General features: G+C 43.3%; 1 protein-coding gene across 3 annotated transcripts in view; it reads right to left on the bottom strand.

The window, feature by feature from the left end:
* Positions 1-20049, bottom strand: part of acsl6 (acyl-CoA synthetase long chain family member 6) — a 102865-nt gene that overhangs the window by 68874 nt on the left and 13942 nt on the right. For 2 of the 3 annotated variants that reach the window (XM_078230809.1, XM_078230811.1), the window contains exons 2-3: positions 5447-5667; positions 1046-1160 (exon numbers count right to left, since the gene is read on the bottom strand). In XM_078230809.1, coding sequence (XP_078086935.1) covers positions 1046-1160; positions 5447-5641 — 310 coding nt within the window. In that variant the 5' untranslated portion in view covers positions 5642-5667. Of the gene's footprint in view, positions 1-1045; positions 1161-5446; positions 5668-20049 lie in introns of those variants that run through there. The other variant, XM_078230812.1, reaches the window with a different exon arrangement.

Here is a 20049-nt window from a genome sequence, read left to right as displayed (position 1 = left end):
TTCAATCCAGAAAGAAATGCCATGAAATTCAAATTAGAAATGCTCTGGGAATGACTTTATTTGGAACAAGACTTTACTTTGTTAAAAAGGAAAATAAGAGGGGAGGGGTCTCGGAGGCTGGAATCATTGGTAGAAAAGGAGTTTTTTAAAAAACACCATTAGTATTCAAGGTTCCAAAGAGTCATCATATTAGACTCGAAACATTAACTGTGTTTCTCTCTCCACAGATGGTGCCAAACATGGGTTTTTCCAGCAAATACGGTTTTAATTTCAGATTTCCAGCATCTGCAGTATTTTGCTTTTATTACCTTCGTATTTCTGCTGGTTTCATTCCCACCAACAGATCAGCTGTTTGGGACTGTTCACTTCATAATATAGGTCAGAGTCGCAGTTGGAGCTCAGCTGATCACATTGGGACAGCCTAAACAGCCTTTCAAAAGGACTGCATTGAGTTATGAAGGATAAAATTGTCAGTATTGCTGCTGATCAGCACCACAAACTCCCCCACTCTCCAGCTCTAACAAAGTCAACAAGAGCTCCCACACCCACAACTCAGGCAGGATGCCAAGCATGCCTTCCCATCAAGGTACAGGCAGAGAAGATACAAATGTCCAACTTGTCAGGCTAAAATCTCTGCTATAAGATTGACTCTCTCTCCTGTTTACCTTTTCAAAATGTAAGAAAGGAAAAGCATAGGAATAAAAAGGAATCAAAGAATATGGCGAGGGAGGGGAAGAAGAGAAAGAAAGAGAAATGAAGGAGATGGGAGAGAACTAGGAGAGATGAGAGGCATACAGACAGAAGCAAAAGGAGCTAGTAATGTGGTCCAATGAATTCAAGAAATTCAACATTGCTTCGAAATTCCTAATCAATGTTTAATTGTTACTCGGTCAAAAATAAAAGTGATACCCAAAACGTGCTACTGCTTCGAGATTAAACACCTTACTTTATCATTTGAAGGATTTCTTCCCTAACAGCCTTCCAGTATTTGTAAACAAATTCTTCAAATTCAAAATGAGAATTGTTTTGGGATCTAAAAACTTGCCTGTTATGTGTAATCCGCGTTGGTATACTTCATACATAGTCTTTGCATCATCGTGGTAGTGTGTCATAAGCTGAATGCTATCACCTAATACAGACCCACGAGCTTGATCGGCACCCTAATGAAACAAAAATGTATTACGTTCATATGAACTTGCATAAAAGTGAGTTGTACAGTGGAATCATGATAAATGCATCTAGTTTGTCAGCACCTCTTGTTTATGAACCAGGATTATATTTAGATCAGCATTTCTATAAAATCTAGAGAAACCCGCTCACTCACTTCTGCACAAAGACCAACATAGAAGGGAATTACCAAAGGACAACACAAAGTGGGAAGCGATGCGAACTATGAATGGTCGAGTTGAACAAAAGGCTAATGTTGTAGAAACAGCAGACATGAGGGAACTGGGGAAGATCACGAGGTAGTGTGATGTAGTATCATTAAGGGATCCAAACGTGAGGATACTTGTTCCAAAATCAACTGACTACTGCAGCTAAGGAAGGATATTGGCAACAGGAGAACATGTGTTTGAAGACAAAGGAGGAGATGTTTTGAAGAGCTGTAAGAGAGAGTTGAGACAAGAGGAGGTCATTTAACCAAATATTAGAGCATCAAGATAAAATTCCAGAACAAAGGTTGATGGGTTTTCATTAGATAAGAATATTAAGGGTTCCGGAATCAAGGAAGGTAAATGGAGTTAAGTACAAATCGATCATAATCTAATTGGATGATAAAACAGGTTCCAGGAACTGAATGGTGAACTCCTGTTTCTATACACTGACCTCACGTTATCAAATATAGACAGTTTCACATTGAGGAACATTTACTTCATCTCAAAAAGGTTGCAAGGCAGATATCATAAAAGACAACAGCAAGGCTTACTCCCAAAACATTTCACAATCAAAAGAAGAGCTTTAAAAGATGCATTTCAGCACTTGGTTATATATACATTTTTGGGGTTAAGCACAAATGTAGGTACATCTATAACTGACATGCAGAAACCAACAGCTCAATTAAAAAATGTTCAGCTTCGACAATGTGTCATTAATTGTAATCCTGCCTTCGAACCAATCTGATTCTGACATGCTCAAATGAAGGGCCAATGTTGACAACCTCTGGATAAAGCCAATTTTTCTTCTAAAATACTGAGGGACAAACTCAGTTGAAAAACTGCCAGCTTAAAGAGCTGATGATTAGAACTTGTGCAGCACTGCTCCAATTATGTTCTCTCAAAGCATTTCTTACTTAAACAATCCATGTTTTTCATGGATTCACCAGAAAAGATTTTTTTTGGAATATAACGTCACGATGACCAAATGAGTTGATGCGCAGTCAGCATTTTCAATAAATTTAAAGACAAGTCAAAATCAAATTAAATAAATTTAGAATCACATGATAATTTATTTATGCCAGCTTAACATTCAGGCATTTTAAAATAGTTTTCTTTTATTAAAGAGTTCTGTTCTTTCTCCGCATTGGAATATTCAATTCCACAAATTTACATCATTATAAAATCAACATGTCAGATACGACATTCGTCGATGTTGAAATAACTAAAGGTAAAGACCTTCATTATCTCAGAACTCATTTCCTTTCAAATAACTTCTGTTCTTCCCTTAAAATATATACAGTTTTTTCTTTGCCTTTCTTTTGATCTTGGTTTATTTTCCCTCCACTATTTCCTTCTCTTTCTTCACTGGTATGGACAGCACAGTGGTTAGCACTGCTACCTCACAGGGCCAGGGACCTGGTGACATGGTGGCACAGTGGTTAGCACCGGTTCCTCTCAGCGCCAGGGACCTGGGTTCAATTCCAGCCTTGGAGTTTGCACATTCTCCCCATGTCTGCATGGGTTTCCTCTGGGTGCTCTGGTTTTCTCCTACAGTCCCAAGATGTGTAGGTTAGGGGAATTAGTGGGGTAACAGGGATAGTGTGGGCCCGGGCAAGATGCTCTGTCAGAGGCAGTGTAGACTCAATGGGCTGATTGGCCTCCTTTGCATTGTAGGGATTCTATGTTTCTTCAGGGATGTAGACAACTGACATAAGTGTGTACACTCCTTCAAAATAAAATACACACCTGGAATACTTGAACAGTTCTGGTCCCCTTATCTCAGCAAAGATATACTGGCATTGGAGGCAGTCCAGAGAAGGTTCACTAGGTTGATCCCAGATATGGAAGGATTTTCTTACGAGGAGACGTTGAATAGGTTGGGCCCATTTATTAGAACTCATTAGAATTTAGAGGAATGAGAAGCGACCTTATTGAGACATATCGGGCAGGCTTTTCCAGCCACTCACGCCCCAAAGTTGGAAAATCCCACCCGAGGTCAACGGACCTTTATATGGTCCGTGTCCTGCCCGCTACAATCCCCGTGGTAGGCAGGACAGCAAAATTCTGCCCATAGGATTCTCAGGGCTAGACAAGGTAAATGTTGAGAGGTTGTTTCCCCTTTTTGGAGAGTCAAAGATCAAAGGACAAAATCTCAGAGTAAGGGGTCACCCATTTAAGACAGATGAGGAAGAATTTCTTCTCCAAGGTTAGAGAATCTGCAGAATTTCTTTTTAAACCACAGAAGGCTGTAGAGGCTGGGTCATTAAGCATGTTCAAGGCTGAGGGACAGATTTTTAAATCAGCAAGGGAATCAAAGATTATGGGGATAAGGTGGGAAAGTGGAGTTGAGGAATTTCACATCAGATCAGTCACAATCTCATTGAATGGCAGAACAGACTTGATGGGCCAAATGGTCTACTTCTGCTCTGCTGGAGGCTGTCGCATACATATTCCTGGAATAGTCGTGGGACCTATTTCCCTGATGGGTTTGGGATCTTACATAAAATACTGTTATAAAATGACAGTATTCTAATATCAGAGAAATCAGAGATTGACGATCATAATTAAAACATTCTCCATCAACTTAATCCTCTTGTTCTTACTCCCATGCCCCTGGATCTGTTCCTCCTTGTTTTTAAAAACTATGGCATGAACCCTCTACTAGCTGGTTTCATGAATTTCTGTGCTATCTCTCGGGATATAAAATGAATACTGGTAATGAATTGGATAATCTTCCAAATACTACTTCTGGTGTGAGACAGGTAGAACTTATCTCAGGCTATCCTATCCCGACTGGCACGGAATTTTAATACAACTTCCAGAAGCATTTGTGCACCTTCTAATGGAGTTAAATTCAAAAGGGTACCAAACTAAAGAAATGCAGTGCAAAACATGCATTAGATCATTGATACCACAATGTGGTTAGATGTGGGTTTGAACATATCCATGATCTTTACGTGCTGAAATCCTCACTTCAAGTTCTCCGTGTGGGAAATGCTTTTCCATCAGAAGGAAGAAAAAAAGCAGCAAAATCATTCACAACAAGTTATACATTTTACAGCAATTTAGAATCATAGAATCCCTACAGTGCAGAATGAGGCATCTGGCCCATCGAGCCTGCACTGACAACAATCTCGCCCCAGATCCTATCCTCATAACCCTACATATTTACCCTCCTAATCCCCCTGACACTAAGGAGCAATTTATCATGGTCAGTCTAACCCGCACGTCTTCGGACTGTGGGAGGAAACCGGAGCACCCGGAGGAAACCCACGCAGACACAATCACCCGAGGCCGGGATTGAACCTGGATCCCTGGCGCTGAGAGGCAGCAGTGCTAACCATTGTGCCACCATGCCACTTTAACTGGCAGGCTGAGGCCTTCAACCATGCTCACTCATTTGTCCTCTGGAATGACAAGTGTGCGTAGGGATGACAAACAGAAAATAGCTCTAAGATTAAGAGAAAGAAAGCAGCAAAGGCCATTTATCAGCTGGAAGAATCAACGCCAGACAAGTCATCTGATAATACGTGAAAGCAACAAGGATTTGAGGAAACTAGCAGAGCAGAAAAGCATGGTTCCAGCATCATGGTCTGTTGTCATGTGGTTCTTAGGTGCATTTTGCAAAGATGGAAGAGGAAAGGTTCAGGACTTAATCTTTGAAAGACTTCTAACAGTGCAGGAGGCAACGTATTTCTATAGACGCTGCGGCTACAATTGGATAGATAAGCAAGTTGGACAGAAAGAATCAAGGTTGGAGAATGATCGTGTGATTAATCATGATGCTGGTTTGCAGAGCACATGGAGAACGAGGTGGGATAACACACCATGGTCACAATCACAGGGTCTGGTTTTGAGCTTGCAATGGCCTTTCTTTTAAAAAAAAATGCTGTGGGAGGAGCGGAATGAAAACATAAGACCAAGTCTAAAGTGTGCATCAACTCAATTCAATTTTCTTCTCACCAGTGTAGTGCTGTGGGCATAAAGCTTTTGGGTGACAATCTAATCAAGCCAAGTTAGTGCCACATTATCAGCATTATTGATGCCACACCGACTTAGCAAGGACTTACTTCAATTTCCACTGACTGTTGTGAAAGGTCGCAGGGTGGCTTCAGGGCTTTGGGTCTGGTAGTTAGCCAGTAGGCTACAATAGCTGCAAATGAAGCAATTCCAACCAGTGTTGGTGGAGGAATGGTCCGAAAAAACTGGCTGAATTCATCTAATTCCAGCAGCCGCAGGTTCCTCAAGACTTCCTTTGCTTGCATCTTTTCAATGAGTGAGCTAAAAAATTCTGTGAAAGGAAAAACAAAAATCAGTGAGATTACCTTCCAGAATTTGATCAGAGGGAGAAGGATGTTGAAAAAGGAAATCTCTGTCACTCAGCAAGACCTTCAATCACTGTTCCATACGATAATGTAATATTCCATTTCTATCAGCACGTTACTGTGCAGTAACAGCTATCATTGAAAGGCAAATGACATTGGCATGACGAAATATACATATTAAATTAAACATTGGGAATTCACTTGGTATTTTGAATTATTGGCTTCACCTATTCATAATACAGTTAATAGAATCACAATACTCCAGCGCAGAAGAGGCTCTTCAGCCCATCGAGTCTGCACCAACACATGAAAGGCCCTGACCTGCCCAACTAACCCCACTTGCCAGCACTTGGCCCATAGCCTTGAATGTTATGGCATGCCAAGAACTCATCCAAGTATCTTTTTAAAGGATGCGAGGCATCCCGCCTCCACCACCCTCCCAGACAGTGCATTCCAGACCGTCACCACCCTCTGGGTAAAAAGGTTTTTCCTCAAATCCCCCCCGAAACCTCCCACCTTTCACTTCTGTGTCCCATGGTAACTGACCCTTCAACTAAGGAGAACAGCTGCTCCCTATCCATACCCCTCAATCTTGAACACCTCAATCAGGTCACCCCTCAGTCTTCTTACTCCAGAGGAAACAACCCAAGCCTATCCAACCTTTCTTCATAAATTAAACGTTCTATCGCAGGCAGCATCCTGGTGAATCTCCTCTGCACCCCTTCCAGGGCAATACACCACTGGAGTTAAGAAAAAGAGCAACAGCATAGTGAATAGCATTGATCCATCAAATTGTGTTCTATCACACCTTGCTGTTCCCTATGCTTCAAACAATAGCAGAAAGTCTATTCTTGCCAGCTGTGAATTTTTGTTATCATTCATGTAACTGCATTGAATCACAGAGCATATGCTAAATACTCCCTTGCAACGACAGAGGGAGGGGGTATCGTAGAATTGTACAGTGCAGGAGGCGGCCATTCGGCCCATCGAGTCTGCACCGACCACAATCCCACCCAGGCCCTATCCCCATAACCCCATGCATTTACCCTAGCTAGTCCCCCTGACTGAGGGGCAATTTACCAAGGCCAATCCATCTAACCCACACATCTTTGGACTGTGGAAGGAAACCCGGAGCACCCAGAGGAAACCCACGCAGACATGGGGAGAATGTGCAGACTCCGCACAGACAGTGACCCGAACCAGGAATCGAACCTGGGTCCCTGGTGCTGAGACACTGTAGTGCTAACCACTCTGCCACCGTAGCGCTCTGAGGTGTCAACTTCCGCGTCTTTAAACAACTGGTCACACAGCACCACTGGCAGAGGAATGGATGCAGATCATGTGCCTGTCCACACAAATACAACGCGACAGGCTTGGCTCAGTGATGACACTCAACCTCAGAATCTCACAATTGCTGGTTTAAGCCCCACTCCCGAGATTTGAGCACCAGAATGTGGTTGTAGCACTGGAATGCTCCTCTATTGGAGATACTGTATTTTGGATGAGATGTTAAACCATGATGTTAAAATGCTGGACGGCTTTGATGAATGTTAAATGGTGCCAGAAAGAAGAGGAGCAGTATTCTCCAAGCACTCAGGACCATCATTTATCCCTCACACAACCAACTAAACAAAATGGCTCAGACTGGTCTGCAGGGCACTGGCAGCAATATTGTGGGATCTGGACTGTTGGAACGGTCTATACCTGAACCAGGATGGGACTGGTGTTCTCGTGAGCCGCATAACAAGGGAAGCGGAGAAGGTTTTAAACCAATTCATAGAAACAAGAGATCAAATTTGAGAAGATGTGGTAAACCAAGCGGTAGAGCCAAGGCAAAAGAGAAAGGTATAAATGTGGGAAGTGACAAATAGAATGCAACAGGAAGGGATAGAGAGCACAATCCAAAGAGTAAGGGAACAGATAAGGCTAGAGGTTGTAAAAATAACCAAGGTCAAAACTAAAGGCTCTGTATCTGCACATAGCACTTGAAGCAAAACAGGGTGAACTGATAGGCACGAGAGATACTTGTGGGAAAGGTTTTTTTAAAGTTTATTTATTAGTGTCACAAGTAAGCTTACATTAACACTGCGATGAAGTTACTGTTAAAATCCCTAGTCACCTGTTTGGGTACATGGAGGGAGAATTTAGCATGACCAATGCACCTAACCAGCACGTCTTTCAGACTGTGGGAGGAAACTGGACCTGAAGGAAATGCAAGCAAACTCGGCACAGTGACCCAAGCCAGGAATTGAACCCAGGTCCCTGGTGCTGTGATGCAGCAGTGCTAGCCACTGTGTACAAGCCAGTAGAGATGCAGTGGCAGATCTTTAAAAGGACATTTCAGAATAGATCCATTCCAATGAGAAAGAAAAATCCCAAGAGGCGGACCTATTATCCGTGGATAACTAAAAAAGTTAATGACAGTATCAAATTTAAAGGAAAGCATATAATTGTGCAAAATGGATGGCAGGTCAGAAGATTGGACAGAATACAAAACTCAAAAAGATTAATTAGAAGGGAAAAAATTGAATATGAGAAAGTTAGCTGAAACTATAAAGGCTGTTAGGAAGAGTTTATATGGATACTTATATAAAAGAAAAGTGTTGGTCCTACAGAAAGTTTGTTTGGAGAGTTAATAATGGAAAATAAAGAGATGGTAGATGAATTGAACAGGAATCTTGCATCAGTCTTCATGCAGAGGATACAGTAATATCCCAGCAATAATTGTAAATCAGGAATTGGAAGGGAGAGAGGGACAATCACCAGGGAAGTGATACTTAGCAAATTGTTGGAGCTACAGGCTAACAAGTTTGTGGATGCTACTAAACTTCAAGGGGCAGTTAATGCAATGGTTTTAAATTTTGAAAATTCACTGGATTGGCAGATAGCAAATGCAACTCTTTTATTCAAAAGGGGAGACAGAAAGCTGGAAACTACAGGCCAGTTAGCTTAATATCTGTCAGAGGGAAAATGTTGGAAACTATTGAGATGCTATGCCAGGGCACTTAGAAAAATAAATGGCAATCAGGCAGAGTCAACATGATTTTGGGAAAGGGAAATCATGTTTGATCAATTGATTGGAATTCTTCGAAGCAGTCACATGTGCTGTGGACGAAGGGAAACTGGTGAATGTACTGAACTTGGATTTGCAGAAGGTATTTGATAAGGTGCCATATCGGAGATAAATGCAGAGAATAAAAGCTCATGTTATAGTGGGTAATATATTGCATGGATTAAATATTGGCCAGCTAACGGAATAAAAGGGTAGCCATTAATGTTTTTCTGCTTGGCAAGAGGTGAGCTACAGGGATCAGTACTGGGCCCTCTATCTTTTGCAAAATTATATAAATGCATTGGATGAAGGGACCAAAAGGTATGGTTGCAAAATTTGCTGATGCTACAACTATACTTGGGAAAGGAAATTGAGAAGAGAACATAAAGAGGCTACTTGGGAATATAAACAGGTTACGCGAATGGCAAAGATCTGGAAAATGGGGAATAATATGGGAAAATGTCAAATTGATTATTTTGTCAGGAAGAATAAAAAATACATTATCTAAATGGTGAGATATTGCAGAGCTCAGATTCAGAAGGATTTGGGTGTCCTGGAACATGAGTCACAAAAGGCTAGTATGCAGCTCAGCAGGTAATTAGAACATTATCGTTTATTGTGAAGGAAATTCAGTTGTACATGGCACTGATGAGAGCACATTTGGAATACTGTTGTATACAGTGTTGGTCTCCTTATTTAAAAAGGATTTAAATTCATTAGCAATTCAGATCTGATTTGTCACGTTTTAATATACAGTGAAAAGTATTGTTTCTTGCGCACTATACAGACAAAGCAGACTGTTCATAGAGAAGGGTGGGCGAGATATTGTGCAGAATGTAGTGTTACAGTCATAGCTAGGGTGTAGAGAAAGATCAACTTAATGCAAGGTAGGTCCGTTCAAAAGTCTGATGGCAGCACGGAAGTCGTTGTTCTCGAGTTGGTTGGTACCCTGACCTCAGACTTTTGTATCTTTTTCCCGATGGAGGATGGCGGAAGAGAGAATGTCCGGGGTGCGTGGGGCAGCAGGAAGTGTAGACAGAGTCAATGGATGAATTGGGCTACATTCACAACCTTTAATAGTTTCTTGCAGTCTTAAGCAGAGCACGAGTCATACCAAGCTGTGATCCAAACAGAAAGAATGCTTTCTATGGTGCATCTGGAAAGGTTGGTGAGAGTCGTAGCTGAAATGCAAAATGTCCTTAGTCTTTTGACCAAGGTATGCTAAAGTAACATCAGAAATGGTTGGACAGGCTAGGCTTGTATCCACTGGAGTTTAGAAGAGTATCAGACAACTTGATTGAAACACAAGATCTTGAGGGGGTCTTAACAAGGTAGATGTGGAGAGGACGCTTCCCCTTGTGGGAGAATCTAGAACTAGGGGTCACTGTTTAAAGTTAAGGGGTTGCCCATTTAAGACAGATGAAAATAAATTCTGAGGGAACTTCCTTCCTCAGAAGGCAATGGAAGCAGAATCTTTGAATATTTTCAAGTCAGAGGTGGATAGATTCATAAACATGGGGGTGATAGGTCATCAGGGGTGGATGGGTTACAGTCAGATGAGACATGATCTGATTGAATGACAGAGCAGGCTCGAGGGGCTGAGTGGCCTACTCCTGCTCTTAATTCGTATGTTCACAAATGATTTAAATTCATTGCTTTTGTTGGACTTTGACATGCACAAATTAGTTGTCTTTTTTGCCTATATTGCACCAGGGGTGACACTTGCGTAACTGAAACACTTCAGGATGTGAATTGTAACTGTACAAACGGACTTATTTCTTATCTATTTGGTGCGTCATGCTCAAAGCATGAGATACTGGATATTATGAACAGCAAAATCACTGTGAAAGTGGCCACAAAACCTGTGAAGATGGCTACAATTTAATACGTGACCATGGGCATTTAAACTATGGACAGTATTCACCTGTGGCCAATATTCAGTTTAACATGGCTTTGAATAAGGCTACTTTGTAGTTACCCGTGAAGTTTAAACATCCCATTGTTTTGTGATGAACTAGTATTTGAGGAAAAGGGGATCTTTAGATTGTTGGTCTCTGAACAAAGGAGAAGATTTGAGCTCCAGTTGGGGCAAAGATCTGAGTGAAATGATCATTTTTCTGCAGCATGGTGGTCTGGGATGCAACCATGCGATTGAAATACCTTAAACAAAGCAAATCCAAGCAGACAAACATCTAAAAAAAGCTGAAACTCTTCTAGAGCAACCAAAGTACTACATCGCCAGCTTCCAAGTCCACCCAAAAGCCAGTTCCCTCACTATTCATCTGCAAGAGTCTTCACAGTTTCACAAAAATCTTCTATTTCACTCCAACTAAAAGGATCAACTTAACCAAGAAGACAGTAGGCCCACAGCGATTTGGATACAGAGTTATAAATTAATGTTTAATATTAACTTTAACTTCATCTGCATCATGTGCGATAGTGAGTGAACGAGACAGTGTTTCAAAAACATCCAGGGTATGTGCAAGATAATAACCCTCAACTTCTCCCTCTTTAGAAGCGCAGTGGGTGCAACTACACTACATGGACTGCAGCAGTTCAAGGCAGCAACTCACCACCATTTCAAGTGCAATTGGGATGGGCAATAAATGCTGGCCTAGCCAGCGATGCCCACATCCCACGCATGAATAAAAAACACTAGACCCAAATGCTAGAAGTTCAAAAGGAAGCTCATGAGTCTTGTTGAGCTCCATGAGATTAATCTTGAGGAGAATGCTCCTGTAAGTAACATGGCAGATCAGGCAGTGGCACTGGCTGCAGAAATTACCCTCCAGTACTATTACCTTATTCATGACAGAACCTGACAAAATTCCCCAAGAGAATTGGAATTCCCCTCATTAGCTCCCATTCCCCTCTAAAGAAATGAGCAAGGGCCTTGTACTGCTCAGAGATACCAGAGCCACACTATGTTTGATGCTGGGGGAAGACCAGAAACTCTCTCCCAGAAACGTCCTTGTATGCCAAGGTGGTAATCAATGATGTTGGAGGAGGATTCATTCCATTTCCTCCATCTAGTCCACTTAGAGTGAGATAGTCTTGGGCCTAGTAACTGCAGGAATTGTCCCCGAGCTGTCTGTGGCAGGGATGGATTTCTTACTTGGGAATGATTTGGCTGGTAATAAAGGTGGTTGCGTCCCCTCCTTATGGTTCAAGACCAGCCCTATGAGAAAAGGCAACAGCAGGGAGTCCCGGGGATTGTTTAGTGACCTAGCCCCAAGCTAGACAGGCAAATTTAAATGAGAAAGAGCCAGAAACGCAGCCGGATGAGCTGGAGGCCTAGTTAGCTGAAACCTTCTTTGGAAGCCTGGAGGAGGAGCCACTCAGTTGAACTCCACAATTAAAGCACAGCAGGTAGATCCTGGTTTAAAGCACAAGAGGAGAAAGCTTGAAAGATGGGGTAATAATTCAGAAGCAGAAGATCCCCTGCGAGACATTGGACAGTGCTTCATCAAATTGTAATACCCTAGGATATAAGAAAATCTTGCATGCTATTCCAATGGCTGGATACATGGACACTCTCAAAGCCTTAACCCACATAAGCAGACACTCTTTCTGGTCTCGCCTCTCGTCTGATGTGGCAGCGTAATGCAAAACCTGTCACAATTGTCAGGTTGCAGGGAAATTTCAGGCCAGTTAAACCAGCGCTCCTCAAATCCATACCAGTGTTTGGTGAACCTTAACCAAATCTGTTCGTCAGTACATCCTTACTATAATGTACTTAGCCACCCAATTCAGAGGCCTTTCTCCTCAAAATCACAGCCAAAGCCATGATTGAGGGACTGAACCAATTTTTTCCCTGGCACGGCCTGCCAAAAGAGATCTAATCAGATCAGGGGACAAATTTCATGTCTCAACTCAGGAAGCTGTTTTCAGCCTAGGAATAGCAGCTGAAATTGTCGGCCTACAGCATTCAAGGGGCATTAGAACAGTTTAACCAACCCCTAAAAACAAGGATTCAGACCTGCTGCTTAGAATATCCTCATGACTGGAATAAAGGCTTGGGCTGCCTGTCTTTGGAGACTTAACCAATGAGTTCACATGCTTCAATCCATGTGAGTTAATTTGTGGACCAAAGGTGCACAGCCCTTCTGAAGGTAATAAAAGAAAAATGTTTCTGGAACCCAGAGAGGACACCTCACTGCTGAGACATGTGAAAACATTCCCAAGAACGACTCTTCAATGTCTATGCTGTGGCCAAAGTCGTGAAAAGGCAGGCAGACAGGCATGCTAAAAGTCAAACTCTCCAGCTGGGACAGCAGGTCTTAATGCAGTTTCCACTGCCAAATAATCCATTCAAGATCAAATTTAGTGCTCCATACTGAGTGGCTAAAAAGATCAGTGAGGTAAATTATAGGTTGTGCACTCCAGATCAGAGGCAAAAAAAAATTGTGTCACTTTAAGATGTTAAGGTAAAACAATCACAGCCAAGAGCCTACTCAATCCGGGAAGTGTTTGCCAGGTATTAGAAATAGCAGCTGGGAAGAACCAGGTGAGAGGGAGGAAATAGAGGACCCCAGGTTGAAGACTGCAAGATTGGCAAACGCCAAAGTCTAAGTGTCTTGTTAACCTGACAGATGACGTGGAGATCCTGACAGATGAGCAGCAGGAGGATATAGGCACCCTGCAAAGGGAATTTAAAGAAATCTATAAGGAGCAGTCAGCACCTACCCCACTGGCAAATCACAATACCAATGTAGGGGATTACCACCCCCCGACAAATCAGAATTCCTACCAACTGAGTCACAAAATAAATCAGATACATGTTAAACAATGATACAAATCGAGAGCAGCTGGAACTTCCCCATTGTACTAACCATAAAACCAGATGGATCCATTTGGCTCTGTACTGATTATCGGAAGTTAATGCATTCATCCTCGGACCAATTTATGTCCTATCCCGCACATCAAGGATTGTACAGATAAGGAGCATTGGCAAGTTCCTATGGTCCCTTAAGTGGAGTAAATCTGGGCATGTGCTGGTTCTACCAAAGGATTATTCCAAATCTTAGCACCCTAACTGCCCTAACTAACTGGTTTGCTAAAGAAATCCACCAATGTCGAACAGACAGATGTACCAAAAGGATTGAGAAATTAAAAGCCATCATCACAAAGGAACCCATGCTAGCCATCGCAAATTTCAGTAAATCTTTTACAGTAGCTATCGACATCAGTGACTTAGGAGCTGTCCTTCTCCAAGATGATTTTTTTCCTAAATTATTCATTTACGGGATAAAAGTAACAAAGTTTATTTATTAGTCACAAATAAGACTTACATTAACACTGCAATGAAATTACTGAAATTCTCCTGGTCGCCACAGTCCAGCGCCTGTTCGGGTCAATGCACTTAACCAGCACGTCTTTCAGAATGTGGGAGGAAACCAGAGCACACGGAGGAAACCCATGCAGACATGGGGAGAAAGTACAAACTCCACATAGACAGTGCCCCAAGCTGGAATCAAACCTGTGCCCCAGACACTGAGGCAGCAGTGCTAACCACGGTGCCGTGCCGGGATGTGGGAGTCACTGGCTAGGCCAGCATTTATTGCCCAGAAGCGGGGTGGTAAGCTGCCTTCTCAAATTACTGCAGTCCTCCAGATGTAGGTACACCCACAGTGCTGTTAGGGAGGGAATTCTAGGATTTTGACCCAGCAATAGTGAAGAATGGCAATATATTTCCAAGTCAGGATGATGAGTGACTTGGAGAGGAATCTCCAGGTGATGGTGTTTCCAGGTATTGGTTACCCGAGCTCTTCTAGATGGTTAACGGGTTTGGAAGATGCTGCCCAAGGAATCTTGGTGAGTTCCTGCAGTGCATCTTATAAATGGTACACTACTGCCACTCTTTGTTGGTGGTGGCGGGATTGAATGTTTGTGGGAGGTGTAGCAATCAAAAGGGCTGCTTTGGCCTGATGGTGTTGAGCTTCTTGAATGTTGTTGGAGCTGCACTCACCCAGGCAAGTGGGGAGTATTCCATTAACTCCAGACTTGTGCCTTGTAGATGGTGAACAGGCTTCAGAGAGTCAGGAGGTTGAGTTACTTGCTGTAGGCTTTCAGCCTTTGGCCTGCTCCTGTAACCACAGTATTTATGTGGCTAGTATAGTTCAGTTTCTGTTCGATGGTAAATCCCAGGATTTTAATAGTGGGGGATTCAGTGAAGAAGATTTTGGACTTGAGCCCCGATTGGTTAGTTCACAAAAATATTAAATAAATATCAGCTAAAGTATAGTCAAGAAGGAAACACAAGTATTTGGTTAGCTCTCCAGAATTGCAAGGTCCACGTTAGCAATGGGCATCAAGAGACCCTAATATACACCAAATTATAACCCTCAAGTTGACTATTTCAAGAGTGTTTCAATGGAGTTTACTCTTGCAGCTTTTTAATTTAAAGATTACAAGCATTGCTAGAAAGAATATCACGGACACGCTATCCAGTGTATAAGCTAGCCAGGGGATGCAAAACTAACTGTATCCTGTGTGAATGCTAGAAATGTGTACTTTTTTTGCTTGCTTCACAGGATCATCATGTAAAAATATTATATTCCACTTTTTGAAATTTTGATTTATTGTCACATTAGCATAGTGAAAAGTATTGTTTCTTGCATGCTATACAGACAAAGCATACCGTTCATAGAGAAAGAAACAAGAGTGTGCAGAATGTAGTGTTACAGTCATAGCTACGGTGCAGAGAAAGATCAACTTAGTGCGAGGTAGGTCCATTCAAAAGTCTGACAGCAGCAGGGAGGAAGCTGTTCTTGAGTCGGTTGGTGCGTGACCTCAGACTTTTGTATCTTTTTCCCAAAGGAAGGGGGTGGAAGAAAGAATGTCCGGGGTGCGTGGGGTCCTTAATTATGCTGGCTGCTTTGCCGACGCAGCAGGAAGTGTAGACCGAGTCAATGGATGGGAGGCTGGTTTGCGTGATGGATTGGGCTACATTCACAATCTTTTGTAATTTCTTGTGGTTTTGGGCAGCACAGGAGCCATACCAAGCTGTGATACAACCAGAAAGAATGCTTTCTATGGTGCATCTTAAAAGTTGGAGAGAGTCGTAGCTGACATGCCAAATTTCCTCAGTCTTCTGAGAAAGTAGAGGCATTGGTGGGCTTTCTTAACTATAGTGTCGGCATGGAGGGGACCAGGACAGATTGTTGGTGATCTGGACACCTAAAAACCTGAAGCTCTCGACCCTTTCTACTTCGTCCCCATTGATGTAGACAGGGACATGTTCTCCTTTACGCTTCCTGAAGTCGATGACAAACCCCTTCATTTTGTTGACATTGAGGGAGAGATTATTGTCGTCGAACCAGTTCACCAGATTCTCTGTCTCATCATTGTTTGAGATCCGACCCACTATGGTGGTGTCGTCAGTGAACTTGAAAATCGAGTTAGAGGGGAATTTGGCCACACTCAGGTGTATAAGGAGTATAGTAGGGGGCTGAGAACACAGCCTTGTGGGGCACCGATGTTGAGGATGATAGTGGAGATGATGTTGCTGCCTATCCTTACTGATCGTGGTCAGCAGGTTAGGAAGTTCAGGATCCAGTCGCAGAGCCATGCTAAATACAAAGATGAGGAGTTTGGACATTGCAGACTACAAGATCATTCTTTATGAAAGTGGTTACAGATGGCTGTAACTTAGAACATAGAACAGCACAGCACAGAACAGGCCCTTCGGCCCACGATGTTGTGCCGAGCTTTATCTGAAACCAAGATCAAGTTATCCCACTCCCTATCATCCTGGTGTGCTCCATGTGCCTATCCAATAACTGCTTAAATGTTCCTAAAGTGTCTGACTCTACTATCACTTCAGGCAGTCCATTCCACACCCCAACCACTCTGCGGAAAGAACCTACCTCTAATATCCTTCCTATATCTCCCACCATGAAACCTATAGTTATGCCCCCTTGTAATAGCTCCATCCACCGAGGAAATAGTCTTTGAACGTTCACTCTATCTATCTCCTTCATCATTTTATAAACATCTATTAAGTCTCTCCTCAACCTCCTCCGCTCCAGAGAGAACAGCCCTAGCTCCCTCAACCTTTCCTCACAAGACCTACCCTCCAAACCAGGCAGCATCCTGGTAAATCTCCTCTGCACTCTTTCCAGTGCTTCCACATCCTTCTTATAGTGAGGTGACCAGAACTGCACACAATATTCCAAATGTGGTCTCACCAAGGTCCTGTACAGTTGCAGCATAACCCCATGGCTCTTAAACTCAAACCCCCTGTTAATAAAAGCTAACACACTATAGGCCTTCTTCACTGCTCTATCCACTTGAGTGGCAACCTTCAGAGATCTGTGGATGTGGTCCCCAAGATCTCTCTGTTCCTCCACAGTCTTCAGAACCCTACCTTTGACCCTGTAATCCACATTTAAATTAGTCCTACCAAAATGAATCACCTCACATTTATCAGGGTTAAATTCCATCTGCCATTTTTCAGCCCAGCTTTGCATCCTATGTCTCTTTGCAGCCTACAACAGCCCTCCACCTCATCCACTACTCCACCAATCTTGGTGGCATCAGCAAATTTACTGATCCACCCTTCAGCTCCCTCCTCACAAATAGCAGAGGACCAAGCACTAATCCCTGTGGCACTCTGCTAGCAATCTGCCTCCAGTCCAAAAATTTTCCATCCACCACCACCCTCTGTTTTCGATCAGATAGCCAGTTACCTATCCAATCGGCCAACTTTCTCTCTATCCCACACCTCCTTACTTTCATCATAAGCCGACCATGGGGGACCTTATCAAACGCCTTACTAAAACCATGTATATGACATCAACTGCCCTACCTTCATCAACACATTTAGTTACCTCCTCAAAAAATTCTATCAAATTTGTGAGGCACGACTTGCCCTTCACGAATCCGTGCTGACTATCCCGAATTAATCCGCATCTTTCTAAATGGTCGTAAATCCCATCCCTAAGGATCTTTTCCATCAACTTACCAACCACCGAAGTAAGACTAACCGGCCTATAATTACCAGGGCCATTTCTATTCCCTTTCTTAAACAGAGGAACAACATTCGCTACTCTCCAGTCCTCTGGCACCATCCCCGTGGACAGTGAGGACCCAAAGATCAAAGCCAAAGGCTCTGCAATCTCATCCCTTGCCTCCCAAAGAATCCTAGGATATATTTCATCAGGTCCAGGGGACTTATCGACCTTCAGTTTATTCAAAACTGCCAGTACATCCTCCCTCCGAACATCTATTTCCTCCAGCCTATTAGCCTGTAACACCTTCTCTTCCTCAAAAACATGGCCCCTCTCCTTGGTGAACACTGAAGAAAAGTAGTCATTCATCACCTCTCCTATCTCTACTGACTCCATACACAAGTTCCCACTACTGTCCTTGACCGGCCCTAACCTCACCCTGGTCATTCTTTTATTTCTCACATGTGTAAAAAGCCTTGGGGTTTTCCTTGATCCGACCCGCCAAGGACTTCTCATGTCCCCTCCTAGCTCTCCCAAGCCCCTTTTTCAGCTCATTCCTTGCTAACTTGTAACCCTCAATCGAGCCATCTGAACCTGGTTCCCTCACTCGGCCATTTCCTCCCTGCCTGACAGGGACATACCTATCAAGGACACACAGTATTTGTTCCTTGAAAAAGTTCCACTTTTCATTAGTGCCTTTCCCTGACAGTTTCTGTTCCAATCTTATGATGTTGTGGACGATCCGGGGCATAGGTGTTTCAGTAAGTGTAGGGAAGCTGGTAAAAGAGGTGGAGGAGTAGCATTGTTAATCAAGGGTAGTTTAACGGCTGCGGAAAGGCACTTCGAGGGGAATCTGTATACTGAGGTAATATGGGCTTGATGCGCGTTATCATACACGAGGCTTGATGCTCAGGAAATAAAGGCTTTTATTTGCTGTAACAAAGCAGCTAACAATTATATACACAATCCCAGACTGAGGGGTCCCAGCCAGAGCAGGGACCTTTATACCTCTCCCAGGAGGCAGAGCCCGACTGGGATGTACCACAATACTACAATACAAAGGTGTAACAACCCCACCCTAACCCCAACAGCAACAAGTAGCACAACCCATCCCTAACCCAACAGCAACATATGTACATACTTGTAGTACTGGCCAGACCCTGGCTCAGTACTATCCAGTGGGAACCAACGATGGTTCACCGCAGGGCTGAAGTTAGAACAATGCCTAATCACATCATAATTACCTCTCCCCCAATTATAAACTTTGCCCTGCCGTACGGCTCTATCCCTCTCCATTGCAATAACAAAAGACACCGAATTGTGGTCACTATCTCCAAAGTGCTCTCCCACAACCAAATCTAACACTTGGCCCGGTTCATTTCCCAGTACCAAATCCAATGTGGCCCCACCTCTTGTCGGCCTATCCACATATTGTGTCAGGAAACCCTCCTGCACACAAACTGCTCCATCCGAACTATTCGACCTACAAAGGTTCCAATCAATATTTGGAAAGTTAAAGTCCCCCATGACAACTACCCTGTGACCCCCACACATATCCATAATCTGCTTAGCAATTTCTTCCTCCACATCTCTATTACTATTTGGGGGCCTATAGTAAACTCCCAACAACGTGACCACTCCTTTCCTATTTCTAACTTCAGCCCATATTACCTCAGTATGCAGATCCCCCTCGAAGTGCCTTTCCGCAGCTGTTAAACTATCCTTGATTAACAATGCTACTCCTCCACCTCTTTTACCAGCTTCCCTACACTTACTGAAACACCTATGCCCCGGAACGTCCAACAACCATTCCTGTCCTTGTTCTACCCATGTCTCTGTAATGGCCACAACATCGTAGTCCCAAGTACTAATCCACGCCACAAGTTCATCTACCTTGTTCCGGATGCTCCTTGCATTGAAGTAGACACACTTTGACCCACCTTCCTGTCTACTGGTACCCACCCTTGACCTTTATACCTTCCCCAATACCTCACTACCCTCAACACTGACTTCCGGACTACAACTCCTTTTCCCATCCCCCTGACAAATTAGTTTAAACCTCCCTGAAGAGCCGTAGCAAATTTCCCTCCCAGGTGGTTCAGGTGCACCCCGTCCTGTTTGTACAGGTCCCACCTTCCCCAGAATGTGTTCTAATTATCCACGTAGCTGAAACCCTCCCTCCTACACCATCCCTGCAACCACATGTTTAACTGCACTCTCTCCCTGTTCCTCAACTCGCTATCACGTAGCATCGGCAACGTACCAAAGATGACCACGTTTTGTCTTGGCTCTCAGCTTCCAGCCCAGCTCCCTAAATTCCTGTTTTAAATCCCCATCCCTTCTCT

The sequence above is a fragment of the Mustelus asterias genome, chromosome 16 (genome assembly GCF_964213995.1).
Source record: "Mustelus asterias chromosome 16, sMusAst1.hap1.1, whole genome shotgun sequence".
NCBI classification, from domain to species: Eukaryota; Metazoa; Chordata; class Chondrichthyes; order Carcharhiniformes; family Triakidae; genus Mustelus; species Mustelus asterias.
The sequence above is the reverse complement of the archived record's forward strand: the minus strand, read 5'-3'. Positions and strand labels throughout refer to the sequence as shown.